The sequence below is a fragment of the Dictyostelium purpureum genome, assembly GCF_000190715.1.
Source record: "Dictyostelium purpureum unplaced genomic scaffold DICPUscaffold_13, whole genome shotgun sequence".
NCBI classification, from domain to species: domain Eukaryota; phylum Evosea; class Eumycetozoa; order Dictyosteliales; family Dictyosteliaceae; genus Dictyostelium; species Dictyostelium purpureum.
In genome coordinates, this window is record NW_003519350.1 from 18,287 (window position 1) to 35,516 (window position 17,230).

The 17,230-nt window shown below is 28.6% G+C and overlaps 3 protein-coding genes across 3 annotated transcripts; all 3 read left to right on the forward strand.

Annotated features, from left to right (window-relative positions):
* Positions 1-531: 531 nt before the first annotated feature.
* DICPUDRAFT_52503 (uncharacterized protein) lies at positions 532-13,405 on the forward strand (the record flags this gene model as incomplete). The annotated part of the gene is made up of 5 exons (XM_003283723.1): positions 532-960; positions 1,034-1,441; positions 1,516-1,792; positions 1,872-4,805; positions 4,851-13,405. The coding sequence occupies exons 1-5, from the start codon at positions 715-717 to the stop codon at positions 13,403-13,405; spliced, it is 12,420 nt and encodes a 4,139-aa protein (XP_003283771.1). The 5' UTR covers positions 532-714.
* A 348-nt stretch (positions 13,406-13,753) lies between these two features.
* Positions 13,754-13,906, forward strand: DICPUDRAFT_147496 (uncharacterized protein; the record flags this gene model as incomplete). Its single annotated transcript, XM_003283724.1, has 1 exon — positions 13,754-13,906. One exon carries the CDS (start codon positions 13,754-13,756, stop codon positions 13,904-13,906), a length of 153 nt encoding a protein of 50 aa, XP_003283772.1.
* A 1,112-nt stretch (positions 13,907-15,018) lies between these two features.
* Positions 15,019-16,642, forward strand: DICPUDRAFT_147497 (uncharacterized protein; the record flags this gene model as incomplete). Its single annotated transcript, XM_003283725.1, has 4 exons — positions 15,019-15,022; positions 15,605-15,625; positions 15,694-16,065; positions 16,164-16,642. The coding sequence occupies 4 exons, from the start codon at positions 15,019-15,021 to the stop codon at positions 16,640-16,642; spliced, it is 876 nt and encodes a 291-aa protein (XP_003283773.1).
* Positions 16,643-17,230: the final 588 nt, after the last annotated feature.

Below are 17,230 nucleotides of genomic sequence, written 5' to 3' on the forward strand. Positions count from 1 at the left end.
ATAAATTTGGATAGAAATTAATTAATTATAATAAATAAAATAAAATATAACATAAAATAAAATAAAATAAAATAAAATAAAATAAAATAAATTATTTTAACCCAAAAAAAAAATATTTTATTTAAAAAACTATTGCATCTATAATTGCTTGTTGGGGTAATACTCTTAATTGGTTATTATTTCAACTTTAAAGATACATTTCGTTTAATAAAAAAAAAAAAAAAAAAAATAAAAAGATAAATTTGAAAATTGTTTAAAAAAAATAAACAATTATCTTTTTTATTTATTTTTGAAGATAATTGTTTAAACAATTATCTTTTTTTTTATTTTTTAAAGATAATTGTTTGAACAATTAAAAAAATAAAAATAAACAATTATCTTCAAAAATAAAAAAATAAAAATTTTTTTTTATTTTTATTTTTTTTTATTTTTTTTTATTTTTTTATTATTTTTTTTCATTTTTTTTTTTTAATTTGTTTTTTTTTTAATTTTTTCATCATATTTTTAATTTATTTATACACCATATCTTAAATAAAAACTAAAGCTAAATTATATATATAGTCGTTTAAATAAATAATAAATAATACTTGAATGATAGAATAAGAATATACACACATATATATACTTATATATTTTAAAATATAATATAGTTTTTTTTAATTTTTAGATTTTAATATTAAATATATACGATAATAGTCTAATAGTAATCTAAAAATGGAGGATAAAAGCAAAGAGCAATCACCTCCACTGTTATCTTTAGAGCAACAACAGCAACAACAGCAACAACAGCAACAACAACAGCCAAAAGAGATAGTAGAGTTAGAATTAGAAAAAAGTTTATTAAAATCAAAAGCAGAACATATTTATATTTTGGTTAAAGATTATACATTCCACAGGGCCGAAAGAGTTTTATGGTACTTTAAACATTTATTATCATCCTCATCAACAAATTGTATAAAGGTAACTATTGGCATATGTATAAAAAAAGGAGCATCATTGTAACATTATTATTAATAATAATAATCTATTTTAGATCACAGAAAAAGATGAGGGAATAATAGTACTATACGCGTTATTAGAATATGGAAGAGTATTGGATTTGTTTAATTATTATAATCCAATATTAAATTCCGATCCATTAACTATGGGCATCATAAATTACAACCAACCACAAACACAACAAAAACAGGATGATTATTATATATATTACGATAAAGAAAAAATGAAACTACCACATATTTCAATGATACCAAAAACTCAAGTATCAGTAGTGTCAATGAAGTATAGATTTGTATTTGCTTTGGATATGTCACCAAGTATGTCTAGCGTCGATCCAGTCAGTGGTAAAGTCTTAATTGACGAATTAGTACATTCATTAGATTCAATATTATTGGCATTATCTTTGCCATTTGAAATGCCAGGTATTTCAAATAATTTGAATGTATGTATTCAATTTAAAAGATTTTTATTTGAACCCCCTGAAACAAGAATTCTAACACTTTTATTAAAAAATAGTTTTCACCAATAATTTATTTAACAGTAATAGCACAGGGTATTGTACCAGAGCATTTTAGAGTTTTAGTTCAAGGTGCTATTTTAACGAGAAAAAATGTATTATGTATTATTAAAGATATTAAAGAGCAATTGGATATTTTAGAGAATGAAATTGCATCATCGATTCAACAACAGCAGTTACATTTAGAAAGACCCACATCAGATTTTACATTGATGTTCCAAAATTGCCAAACAGCATTATCATTATTACCATCCACTGCATGTCCATCGATAATAAGTAAGTGTAGTTCTTTATTTGTAATAAATAAATCATCATCATAAATAATAAACAAATATTTATAATTTTTTCTTTTTAGTTTTGACAGATGGTGTTATATCATTAGCAGAAAACGAATTTAAAATTGTTGAAAATACAATAATGACATTTAATAGAAACGATATATCATGTTCAATTGTACAAGTTGGTAGTGGGTCATATATCCATTGTGATTTTGGGTACTCACCAGATTCGGAAAATTTAAGATTTTTAGCGATGAATACAGGTGGTTTCTTTTTTGATCAATCAATGATACCTAAATTTACAAGTAGAGACACAAGAAGAGTTTTAAATCTAAAAACATCAGATCTCGCTCACCCAACCAGAGATAAAGTTAGTTATATACAAAATTTATTATTTTTTAAAGAGTTTACACCGAACAAACCATCAACAGCTGCCTCTTCAACAAGTTCATCACAAACAACTCCTCAAATTAGGCATTCAAGATCAAATTCAAGCACAAGTAGTTCATCATTATCATCTCAACAACAGCAATCATCTTCAACATTTATTATCCAGCAACAAGCCACCTATGTACCAAACAACTTTTACCCATCCAAATCAACTCCACAAGAAAATACCACAGTTTCTCCTGAAATCGTAATTAATAATATGGCGAATATTCAACATATTATGGCTATAGATTATCCTTTCCCTTGGATTGGCAAACCACCCACAGTTCCACTTTTAAAAACTATAGCTAAAGAGTACATAGTCGAAGTCGATATTTTAAAATTATTGGATCTTAGAGTACGTGAAGGTTTCAACGTCCGATTGGTTACATTTAAAAAGCCAGATCCTGAGTTGGAGATTGTTTTATCTTTTCAATTTTTACCAAATATAAAGTTAGAATATAGAGTAAACTTTTTAATAGAACCAGATAATAGTAATGGTAGTGTTGGTAGCAGTGGTGGCAGTAATAAGCTCAATAAAATTAATAATCAAAATCAATCAAAAGATGATTTATATAAACCAAATGTTAAAGTTACTATTGGTGTTATGGCTTACTATGAATTTTTAAAGGAATATACTACAGGTAGCACATCAAGCAGTGGTTCAAAGAAGCCTCCTTCGTCAAGTGTTGTAAATTTACAATCATTTTTAAATCATATTTATGAAAAGGATAGATTACTCTCTTTAATCTATATTCAATGTCAACCTTCATCGGTTCCACCACCACCAACCAAAGACCCAATTCAAGCTTATCAAACTCAAGCAAGTTCATTCTTAAAGTTATTAAACAACCTTGGTCCATATCAAAATTGGGAGAGATGGTTAAAATTAGAGACAGTAAATGTGTTATTGAAACCAACAGTTGTGTTAAATTCAGATTTACATTCAAGTCAATCAAATCAAATATTTATAAATAGTATTCCTCAATACACTATTAGTTTTGATTCTTCAAGAAATACTTTATTAAAATTTTTTTCAAAATGGGCAGATCATACATTAAATACTTCTTTTGGCCATTACTTTGTTAAATTCTTACCAACTTCAGCCTCGCCTTCATTTATTTCACCACCATTACCTTCATCCAATGGCGACAATATTAGTAGTAGTCATAGCAATACACTTCACATGCATTTTCCATCATCTTCATTCAGTGTCGTTAAAATTCTTTGGGAAATGAGCGGTTTTGCAATTATTAATTTATACTTTTTTTCAACTTCTGAATATATAAGAGAAAGAACTTTAGCTTTAATAAAATTAGAAATTTCAAAACTTTCAATTCCAATTAATGTTTTTACTCATGAAGAATATCAACCAACAAATTTAAATAAAAGTAACAATAACGAAACTAAAAATAATAACAATAATAACAATAACAACAATATTGAAATACCAAATATTTATCCAGTTTATATTTTCGATAGAGAAATAAAAAGAATTTTAGTAAAATATGAATTTGAACCAATATCTTTCCCTTCACCAACAAATAGCAACCAAGTATCACCATCATCATCAAGACCAACAACACCAACAAGCCAATCTTCAAGAGTTAAACCATTTGGTTCAGTTACTACAGCTTTAAATATTAATGGTATACCACCAAATAACAGTAAAGAGAATTTATTGGATAAATCACCACCTGCCACTTCAAGAGGAAATGGTAGTAGTAATAATTTACAATTACTTGGTAATAGTGGTACAACTAATAGTAGTAGTTCAAATCCATCATCGTTAACTTCATCACCTCCATCAACTATACTTCAAAATAATCCAACTGGTGGTAACCCAAATAGTAATACAAATAATAGTAATAATAGCAATAACAATCAAAACCAACCCAATTATTCAATGATTTCAAATAGTAATAATATCCATACAAGTTTACATTCATTTCATTTCCATACTGCCATGCCACATTTAACCAACCCAAATCTAAAATATTATTTATGGTCACATAGATGGACTTATGATTTATGTGATTCAAAGACATGCGAACAGGCATTAGGATTTATTACTCAAGAAAGATTAAGTGAAGGTTTCCAATTGGTAAATTTAAATACATATTTATTTATTAAAGAAATTCCATTAAAGAGTTTAAACCAACGTGTGTTGTCCACTATCCAATATCTTGTTTACCTAAGATCACCCAATTGTATAATCATTGAATTTTGGATGGAGCCCCAACGTGGTATGTTTTATTCAAATAAAAATTCAACACTCAAATTAAATGAAAAAGATTTATTCCTTCATTTAAAGAATTGGTTCGAAGAATCCGATGGCAGTATTATATCTGCATTATCAAGTTTTAATGACCTATTAGCGATTACACTCTCATCGAGTCCAGAGAGTGAGTTGAATCAAGTTTTAAATCAAGATAAATCAGTTCAATTGCTATTTAGAGAGTTTGAATTTGGCCAACCAGTTGTTCAAAAGCTAATTGCCGATAAACCTATTTTTTCACTAGAATCAATAGTTTCATTTTCAACAGAAACTCAAAAACTATTCCCAATTGTAAATTTACCAAGTAACAACAACGACAATGAAAATTGTAGTTTATCATCAACAACAGCTATTAATAAAAATATTAGAGCCACACCAGAAGATAAACAAAAATCAATTAATGCAAACATCAAGTTATATAATCTTTTATCAGATATTATTAAAACTCTAAATATACTAGAGGTACCATTAGATAAAATTCAATTAGGTCCTTTGGATAAAAATAAATTTAAAGGTGGAAAATGCTTTATTAAGGGTATAAATCAATCCGATTTTATTTTAACGTTTTTACACCCACACCGTTTAAAACAAAACTCTGCCAGCAGCCAAGAAGAACAACAGGTTCAAGATGAAGAGGATAAATCATTCGTTGTATCATTTTATGAATGTTCAATTAAAGGTTTTATTGATATCAATCATTCAAATACTGGAATGGATTTCTTTGAGCAGATTTTTGACTCTAATTCAACATGTAAAAGCAGTGGCGGGATTTTACCAGGTTGTAATGGTAAATCAAACGCCGTCAATGAACCATTACACCAATTTTACGCAAGAAAGAAGAATAGTTATCATGAAACTATCTACCACACTACACCACAACACCCATCAACTCGTCAATATATTAGGACTGTTAGAAGTACTTTTGAACGTGCTTACATCAAAGCACTTTACACAAATTTACGTGATAAGATTCCAATTGAAACAAAAGATTTCCTTTCATCGATTCCAACTTGCAAAGATTATTTTGTAGATATCGATATCACTCAATTCCTTCGTATTCTTCAAAAATCACATCCAAATAGCATTGCAAGTTATCTTAAAGATAGATTTACTCCCCAAGTAATGACATCATTCACCCAAATTTCTAATACAGATTATTTTTATTATGATAAAAAAATAAGTTCGTCAAATAATATTAATAACAGCAGCAGTAACAATAATAATAATAACTCTTCATTAAATAATAATGGATCTTCTGAAGAAACTACAGAAAAATCAGATACTGATGATGATAATGATGAAGATGATGATATCACTAGCGGCAGCAATACAGAAGAGGAATCTACTTCAACACCCAACAAAAATAAAAATAGCAGTGACTCTTTCGAAAATCAATCAGATAATATTGAAAGAAAATTACAAATTATTTTAGGTGAAATTGGTAAAAATACAATTGATCAAAAGAATACAACTATTGGTATGTTTCCATTACCATTGTTTTTAAAGATGGAGTTTGTAGTTTATCATAATAACCCAGAGTTCCAATCTCCATCTTTAGAAGGTGAAGGTCCAGGTGTAGGTCCAACTAATTTCGAAATGCCTGGTTCAACCAACTATAATTACCAATATAGATTTACTTCAGAGAACCTAGAGTCAAATCCAACTTTATTGGCTGAAATTTCACCAATTAAATCTTATATTAGATTTAGATGTATTGTTTTACCACCAATTTCAAGTAAACCCTCTTTATCAATTCCTCACCATCGTCAACAACATCATCATGGTCTTCATAATACAAGATCCACATCAAGCACCAAAGGTAGTATAGGCAGTAGCAGCGAAAGTATTGGGCCATTATCAAGTTTACATCATAGCTCAAATACAAATCAATCTACATTTATCGAATCATTAAAAGCCAATTTACCAAAATATCTCTGGGGCACAATGAAAACACACCGAAAATCTGTAATCTCGGTTTTATCAGCTGAAATTTTGGATTGTCTTAGAACCATCAGACCAATTACTAAATATATTGTAGATTTGGTAATCTATCATTTAAATAGATTAAATAGCTTTAAATCAAAATATCATCATCTTCATACTCAGTCTATAAATATGATTTTTGTTGATGCCAAAGAAGGTAGCTTATTGTTTCCACAACAGTTTGAACAACACAGTAAAATGAAATTCAAAAAATTTGGAACTGATACATTTATTTATTATCAAGAGTCTCAAAAGTTCAAACCAACATTATTAAAAGAACCAACAACAATATCAACATTACCACAACCCCAAAATAAAATTATAAGTGGTCTAGTACAATCAAGTTCAAATAATTCTTTATCATCATCTGTTGATAATCAAGAAATAGCTGTTAGAAATAGTAGTGATCAAATTAATGTAAGTGGTGGTCTTTCAAATCCATTAAGTAATAGCTCTTCTCAAATTTGGATGTGTGATCTCAAAGGTATGGATAGTACACCCATTTCAAGAGAATCAATTGTTAGTACAAATAGTGGCAGTAGTGGTAATATTAGTAGTATGGCCGATAATACATCCAATAGTGTCAATCCCGGTGATTCTTCAGACTCGTTCTCAAAGAATGAAGATTTTACTATACCATATTGGTTAGTTATGTATTATAATTCCACCACAAACACCATTAAAATTCAATTTTTTTCATCTATTTCAACCAAGGCTTTTATTAAAGAACAACAACAAAATTTACTTTGTCAATTGGGTCTTACCGATCAAATTTTGGTTAATAATTCAAACAATCCAAGTAATCAACTATTATCACAATCTATGCCTGTTACTCCGACCCATCATAGCGATATTAATTCTAGCAATAGTAATAGTATAGATTCTACCCTATTGAGTTCAACAACCAATCAATCACAGCATCCTATTCATCACCAACATTCAAAGAGTGCACTTTCATCACCACATGTTGAGCCCTCAAAGCAACGTTCATCAAGCCATTTAAATTTAACCAATTTAAATCAACAACAACAACCAACTGGTATAAGTTCAAGTGGGTCAAATACTCCACAATCCGGTGGTAAATCAATTTTAAATACAAATATGGAGATTATAGAATCATCAGCTAATAGTACACCACAACCAAACATTATGCATGGTATTGATATTTTAACAACATCAATGGATTCAATATTTACAAATAATAATAATGGTAGTGTTTGTATTCATAAATTTAACCCTAAAGATGAACAAGAGTTAATTAAGGTCTCGATTGCAGAGGTTGTAAAAAGAGTTAATCAATTGATTCTATTAAACCAATTAGATGAGTTTAGATCTTGTAGTCCATTATTAATACCTCCGGATGAACAACCTCCTCCACCCCAGGTTCAGGCTCCTCTACCAAAACCATTGCTAATGGCAAAACAGTCTCCAGTAAGTAAACAGCCACCATTAACATCAAGATTCCAACAACAGCCAATAAAACAACAACCTCAAAAGATGTCTGCATTTTCATCATTTTCAAATCATTATGATGAGGATCACTATTATATTGCTTACGATAAGAAGGGAAATAAAATTAAAAAGCCATTACCCTTTGTTTTTGGTGAATTTACATGTCCTTTGGTTCACACAATGTATTTCCCACTACACGAAAGATTACAAGCAACCAATGCCATCAGAGGTTTAAATTCTAATGTACTTCATGCGTTCTCAATAAGTAACCGTAAGAAAATGTATGTTTATCGTGAAATGGGTGGAAATATATTTTATATGAAGTTATCTGAACCCCAAACTGTAAATTCGATTGAATTTTTCAATTCTCCACAACAATCTCCGCTACAATCTCCAAGTACTTCGCCACCAAAAGAATCTTATATTAATCAAGTAGCCCTATTAAAGCAAAGATCAACCATTCAGCCACCTTCATCACAAACCCCATTAAATCCACCATTAACAACAGGATCCACTCCTAATTCCCAAGCACAACCACAACAGGACCAACTTCAATTCCTCAGTTTAGATGTTTATGGTATCGATTTTCCAGGTGTTGAAATTACACAACAATTATCCCAGTTGATTGAATCTAGACTATCCTCAATTACATTACAATATATCTCTGGTATGATTATTCGTAACCCAATGCTTAAACTTACACCACAAGATATTGATTTCATTAAACCTCCTACAAGTATACCAACTGTTGTAACTATTAAAATTCCAGACCAATGTGGTATTCTAGATCCATATTTATTTTTATTGTTTTTAAAGCAAAACTTTTTACAATATCTTAATATACTACATTTGGCAACCATTCAATCACCAACCAATAATTTGGTCACAACAACAACAAGCAGTTTAACCACTACAACTAATACAACTAATCTTTCACCATCAAGCAATACAATCTCAACGACAACTACAACTACCACAACCACCACTACAACCACAACTTCACCAATTCAAACAAACAACACAGATTCTAATAATTCACCATCATCATCTTCAAATGAAGTTCCTGTACCAACAGTGGCACCAACAGTAGCAATCACCCCTGCAATAGCAACAGCAACAGCAACAGCAACAGCAACAGCATTAATTAATAGTCCACAATCTACAGGTAGTGAAACCATTAATCCATTGTCGGCTACATCTGAAATTTTACCAAGTTCGAGTACCAATATGTCATCATCAACAAATAGTTTATTTAGTAATAATAGTTCAAATAGTGGATTGGGTAATAATACAAACACAGCATCAGGTATTGGAATTAAAGAAAGTTTTGATTTGAAACAAAGTGATTTCACATTCCTTTATAATTTTATAGCATCTACAACTTCCCAATCAACATTTTCTTCAATTGGTCAAGGTATATCATACATTGTTGTTTCATTGTTAAATCAACAAAACACAGTTATGAACTCAATTCCCAAGTCAAACTGTCTTAAAGATTTAAATCAATTTACAGTGCAACAAAAGAATGAATTTATTAATGAAACATTAAGGGGTGTTGAAGTTATATCCCAACAAGAGCCAGATTTGTCATCAGCATCAAATAATTCACAACCAATTGAAAGCTCATCATTATTAGATGGTATAGAGGATTGGAGTAATAAAATTCAATTAAAACTATGGTTTAAAGGGACAATTAACAATCAGTTATTGGTTGATAGATTGGTGCAATCAATTAACCAAACACTTGGTGAATACATTCTTGAAAATATTTTAATTCCAGGCACAGTTTCAACGAATCAAATTGGTGAACAATATTTATTACCAAGCAAAAAGATTTTCCAAAGAGGTAGACAATTATCCGATATCTCAATAAGTGAAACCAAACTTAATATTCAAAATCTTTCGACTTGGGCTACAGATAGTTTTATTTCTGAAATCAGTGAAATAATTAACGATGCAAATTATAAACTGGCTTCAACTGTTTTATATCAAAGTGATCCATCTTCATCTGTTTATTCAAACTATAAACCAAAACCACGTCAAATCACTTTAGCTGTTAATACAAATAATCAAGACGATTCAATTTTAATTGATGATTCATCACCATCAATTCAAAGTAATCAATATATTCAACAGTATCAACAACAACCACTTATTAATTTATTGAATAAAAACAAATACAGGTTATATTTATTCTCTGGTAAAAATATTATAAATGAAAATGAAATAACATCACTAAATTTGAATCAGCAAGTGCCACCCAACCAACAATCATCTTCAACAACGTCGATATCATCACAATCATCTCAGTCTCAACACACCTCAAGTACTAATAATTTACCAAATGAGATTTTAAATAATTCATCAGACACCTCACTTTACACCAATGAGGGCCTATACTATTCCCATATTAAAGATCCTCAATTAAATTCAATTATTATGAGACATTGCAATTTAATAGCATTTATTAGTTCCGATCAAATTGTAATCTACACCTATAATTGGAGTTCTACCAAATTAGAATTTTTACAAGCTGGTCTAAATCGTGTACAGTCATGGTTCACATTAAGAAGAAATCTATTAAATAATGTATTACACCAAAAAATGGGGTTGTTTAACCATGTTGCTCCATTTAATAGTTCATCAGTTGTAAACTCATTCTTTAATGGTGAAAAAATGGGGCCAACTGTCAAATACACCTACGATAATGTTGATTTACTTATTGGTAATCAAAAACTTCCAAAGAAATCAAATGTAAATGTTGGTGCCGCAAACACTGCCTCATCATCAACCTCTATATCATCTTCAACAGGAAACCAAAATAAATCGAATACAGGTACACCAACAACCTCAACTAATACAACATTAACCACTCTACCAAATAAAGAGGATTTACAATCACTTCAAAATCCATCACCAAGACAAAAATCTAAACCACTCACAAATATTAGCTACCAACAGTTACCCTCAATCCCAATACAACAACCCAGCCAATTATCAAATCAGAAAAAGAAAAATATTTTATCTATACCAGATTTTGAAAATATTTTAAGAGAATATTATCCATCTCCCCAAATTACAGTATTTTATGAATCAAGATTACCAGTTATTATCGAGCCATTAGCCAGATATGTGGGTCAAATTAAAAGTATTGCAAATTATGTCGAAAAAACATCAGAGGCAAAAAGAATGTTTGCACAGGCTCGTTCATTCTTTACAGACAGTGATAAGACCCCTTCAACCCAACAATTAGAAACTATTATGAAAATGTCTCGATTAGTTCATTTTAGATGTGTACCATTCCTTTATGACTATTTCATACCAAAAGACTCATTATCATCTGTTGTAGAGCAACAATACATTTCACCTACTTTGGTTGGTATTGTTATGGCTCCTAAAGGTTCATCTAATAATTTACCAACTTTAAATTACAACTCTACTGAAAATAGCATTATAAATTCAACACTTCACATTAATCAATGGAAATTGAATATGATGGAACAATTTGTTGAAGAATATATCAAATATATGGAAAAAGTATTACGATCAAATAAAATTGTAATTTCAAATCTACCACCATCTCCATCCAATACCCCCAACAATAGCGAGCTATCACTTGGTAACATTAACAAGTTTATTTTAAATTGCCAATTAAAGGCATACTTGCAACAAAACTTTAAAGGGGGTTCTTTGCTTATCAAGATTGGTTTCCGAGATCTTTCTGTCACTTGTGAATTGTTTGCTATTCTTTTGCCATCAGCCAAACAGTCAACTACTGATAATTCCAAACCACTATCAACTTTATTTGCAGAGGAGTATGGTATCTTTACTCATCATTTACATCTTAATTCATTTGTATACGATTTCCACTTAAGAAAACTTCAATCATTTTTAGATGGTAATCATTTACCAAAAGTTAATAATAACGATAGTAGCAGTAATAATAACGAAGAAAATTTATCGAGCCTACCTCCAAAATATTTCATTGAAATGATGCACTCAATGCCAAACTACTATCCAAAACCACCAGCACATTCGTATTCTCATTTATATGAGTCAACATATATATTACCAATTCCAATCAAACCATCAGAGTTATTCAATTATATAGTAAAGAATGTGGCATCTTATGGCATTTCAAATCTTAATCATATTGGAGTTTATCCAGCTATTCAGTTTAATATAAGTCCAGGAGCTGACATTCATTCTCACTATACTTCACATTCATCACAAATTGAATATAAATGGACATGTGTAGTGTTTTGTTTAAATTGTGACGAAAATTCAAATAGTAACGAAGATAATTCAAATAATAATATAGCTAATAATAATATTAATAATAATATTAATAATAATAATAATAACGAGAAAGATAATAGTCATACTATTGTAAATGAATCAAATCATTCAATTAAATTACAATATTTTATATTAAAAACAGCTACAAATACTAGTTTCCCACGTGTTGATAATATATATCATAGTAATAATTCTACAAATATGTCCATGGGTTCTGTTGCTTCATTCAATAACACTGGAAATAGTAATTTACATCATATCTCTAGTCATCATAACCATTATCATAGCATGAATAATCTTGGCTCAAGAAATTCACTTACACCAACTCTTACAAGTACTCCTTCACCAAATATTATCGAACCAACATCTCATCATCAAAGATCTCACAGTCATCATCATCTTAGTCATCAACTACAACAATCACCACAGCTACAAAAACAAAAGCAAATGCCATCAACTAAACAGCACCAAGATTCACCTTCTTCAACTATCTCATCATCTTCATCATCTTCTTCTTCTTCAAATTCATCAACAACTAATTCAAGTATTGGCAATTTAAACCCAACAACAGCCTCTTCTACATTTATTAATCAAAAGACAATGGAACAATTAGAAAAGAATTATAAAGCAATGTCATGGGCAGAAGAAATCGCTAGACAACGTATTTATAAATTTGTAGTTGGATCTAGTGTAGCTTATCAACGTGATATGCTTTGGCTAAAACTTTTAAATGGTAATCCTTACGAACCAGCATTATCACATCAAGAATACAACCATTTCATGACCTTTATCAAACACAGATCATTAAAAACAATGGATGAATCTTTAATTGGCTCAACCAACTTTTTCACATATATGGGAGGTGTATGGAATGGTCTTTCAACTCATTTGGTTAAAACTTGTGGTGATCGTATTCGTCAACTTTACAATGAACCCTATCACCATCTTTTCATTTTAAATCCAAAGGCTGACTGTTTAATGCTTGAACTCATTTGGAATGAAAGAGAAAAAGATACCGATGCTTTTATTTGTCGTAGAGATGACCAGTCAATTTCAAAGGAAAGAGAATTAGAATTGGATACATTCGAATTGGAGCATGCAAGTCAATTAATTAATACTTTATGTCATTATCTTTGGAAACAAATGTTATTTTCAACTCCAAAATCTTAAAATAAATAAAATAAAATGATAAAAATTGTTAATTCTAATATATTACAAAATATTCTAAATGGTCTTTGATTCCAATAAGTTTCTTTTTATTTTGATAATTAATTGTATAGGGAAAGAGAATTTTTAATTCTATAATTTTGTCTTATATATATTTTGTATACACAAGGGATTTGGTTGTTTCAGTGGTATTTGGAAGATTAACCATCAAAAGCAACAATATGCATTATTACTAGTATTAATACACTTAAAATTTATAAATTAGACTTTGCAGAAAAGAACAAGGTTGTAATTTTAACTCATCAATAGTCAAAAGTTCAATATCAACATCAGAAGAGGAGAATATGTTAAATGACAATGACAATAGTGAAGAAATTGAAGAAGTTACATTCTTTGGGTTACCAAAAAGAATTTATCAATGATACAGATGATAAAGAAGAAGAATATGGTAGTGGTGAAATGAAGAAAATGAGATGGAAGAATGATATCTCAATAAACAGTTAAAAACAATAATTAAGACAATGATAAATGCAGTTTTAATAATAATAATAATAATAACAACAATAAAAATAAAATAAAATAAAATAAATTACAAAAAAACTATAAAAAATAAAATTAAAAAACCTGTATTTATGTTTGTAATCATATTTTTATTTTAGATGTTTGTGATCATATTTTTATTTCAATAAATATTTTGAATGAAAAATGATATATATTGCTATTTTTATGTACGAATTGGTTGTGACTTTTTGTTTTATTCTGTATTTTTTTAAATCTTTGTGTTCTTAGGGTTGTTTAATTCTCCGGTTCTTCTTTATCATATTTTCTTTAAATATTTTTCAATTTTTTTATAGTAACTTTGGACTTAATTTCTTCATTTTCCTTTCCTTACTATATTATTATTAATTTATTATAAAATTAATAAGCCTGTATTTATGTTGGTGTGATGATGTTTGTGATCATATTTTTATTTTAATATATATTTTGAATGAAAAATGGTATATTTCTATTTTAATGAACTAATGAGTTGTGACTTTTTGGTTAGCTCTGTATTCTTTTTATATTTTTGTGTTCTTTGGGTTATTTGAATGTCCGGTTTCTCCATATCGAATATTATAAAATTAATAGGCCTTTATTTATTTTTACGGTATGAGTGAGTTGCGACTTTTTAGATTTACTGTGGTCTTTGGGTATCCTGTTCCTAATAGCAGTCGTACTTTCTTGAGAGATGAGGAGGTTTTTTATTTATAAAATAATATAGAGTTCGAAAATTATATAAATGAATAGAAAATTTAAAAAATAAAATAATTTGGAAATTAAAAGTGAATATATATAAAAGCAATAACAAATAAATATTTATGTGTTTGAAAAATAAATGGAATGAAAAAAAAAAAAGTTTAAATACGAAATTTAATAAAACAAAGCAATTAAAAAAATTATAAAAATAAATTTAAAAAAAATAAATTTTAAATTAAAAAAATTCAAAAATGTGTGAAAGGGCTAAATTTAGATAAAATATGTATATTTTTTATATAAAGTGTTAATTTATTTATTATTTTTTTTTTTAAAATAAAAAATCCTAAAATGTCTATGAAAGGACCAAATTAAGATAAAATATGTGTATTTATATTTTTGTTTTTAGGTTAAATTTATCTTTAAACTCATCTAAACTAAAGATATCCTCTTCACATACATTTTTGGATTCTCTTAATTAAAGCTCCGAACCGCATCGGTTTTCAAAAAAAAATTTTATCCAAAAAAAGGATCGAATATTAAATTTAAGAACCGTATGTTTTTTATTTAATAATTTTATTTTATTTTATTATCATTGTTGCATTTTTAAATATACAAATTTAAAATAATACCTCTCAAATTAATAATATTCACACACATATATTTTCATGTTTTGTTTTAAAATAATTATAAAACTATTATTATAAATCTAAATGACTATATTAGTTAAAAATTATTATTATTATAATTTTTAATAATGATGTTCGCAATTCCTTTGTAGAAATTTGTGTGTGTGGTAAATTTTATTTTTTTTTAATTAAATTTCATATTTTTAAATTTAATTTTTTTTTTTTTTTTTATTAAAATTTTTTTTTTTTTGTGGTGTGTGGGGGAAAATTTTTTTTTTTTTTTCATTTTTATTTTCATTTTCGTTTTATCAATATACATTTATTTTATTTTTTATAATAGCTCAAGCGAACAAACAAACAGGTAATTATATATATATATAATATGTGATAAAAATAAATACTAATTTTATTTTTTTTATTATTCCTCAGCATTATCAGCAGCATTCATCTTGGTCTTCATCATCATCATCATGAGCATCATCACCGGGATCCTCACTGGCATTCGTCTTGGTCCTCAGCGTTATCATCCTCAGCATTCATCTTGGTCCTCATCATCATTAGGATTCATCTTGGTCCTCATCATCATGAGTATCCTCACCGGCATTCGTCTTGGTCTTAAGCATTATCACCATCAGCATTCATCTTGGTCCTCATCATCATCTGCATTCGTCTTGGTCCTCATCATCATCTGCATCCTCACCGGCATTCATCTTGGTCCTCATCATCATCAGCATCCTCACCGGCATTCTTTTTGGTCCTCAGCATTATCATCATTAGCAGCATTTATCAGCAGCATTCATCGTTAGCATTCATCTTGGTCCTCGTCATCAGCATTCGTCTTGGTCCTTAGCGTTATCATCATCAGCATTCATCTTGGTCCTCAGCATTATCATCATCAGCATTCGTCTTGGTCCTCATCATCATCTGCATCCTCACTGGCATTCATCTTGGTCCTCATCATCATCATTGGTCTTGGTCCTCATCATCATCTGCATCCTCACCGGCATTCATCTTGGTCCTCATCATCATCATTCGTCTTGGTCCTCATCATCATCATTCATCTTGGTCCTCATCGTCACCATCATTCATCTTGGTCCTCACCACCACCATCACTTTGCCCCTCATCATCATCAGCATCATCAGCGTCATCATCATTGGTTGCCCCTCATCAACACTAGCATTCGTCTTGGTCCTCATCATCATTCGTCTTGGTCCTCATCATCATCATCATCATCATCATGAGCATCCTCACCGGCATCATCACTGGCATTCGTCTTGGTCCTCAGCGTTATCATCATCAGCATTCATCTTGGTCCTCATCATCATCATTTTAAAAAAAAAAAAAAAAATTATAATAATAGAATTTTCACTATATTAGTAAAAAAATTAAAAAAAATTAAAAAAATAACAAGTACAATATTATAAATATATAATACCATATTTCAATCTATTTGATGGAAGAAATACATTTTCCCTGGCCAGGCAAATATATTGGAACATCAAATGATTTTAATATTAGGATATTGAAACATCATTTAATTTATTTAAAATAAATTTAAAATAAAATATAATAAAATTTTTTTTTTATAAATAATATTTTTATTTTTACTGTTTTCCTTTTTATTAAAAATAGCTCTTCATGATATAATTTAGTATAATTTTTTTATTTATTGAAGAAATGATTATTATTGTTTGTCTCCTCTTTTAAACTTTGAAATCAAAATCATACAAAATTTTGAATTTAACGATTCTTTGAGAATGGGAAAATGTATTATAAATTAATTAAAAAACAGAAAGAGAATAAAATAAATATTATAATAAATATTATAATATAAAAAAGTTTTATGAAATTATCTTAAATTTTATTAATTGTATTTATAAATTAAACTACATCATTTTCTATTAATAATAGAAATAAATATAAATTATCAATAATGACTTTACAGTTTAAAATCAAACTTTCAAA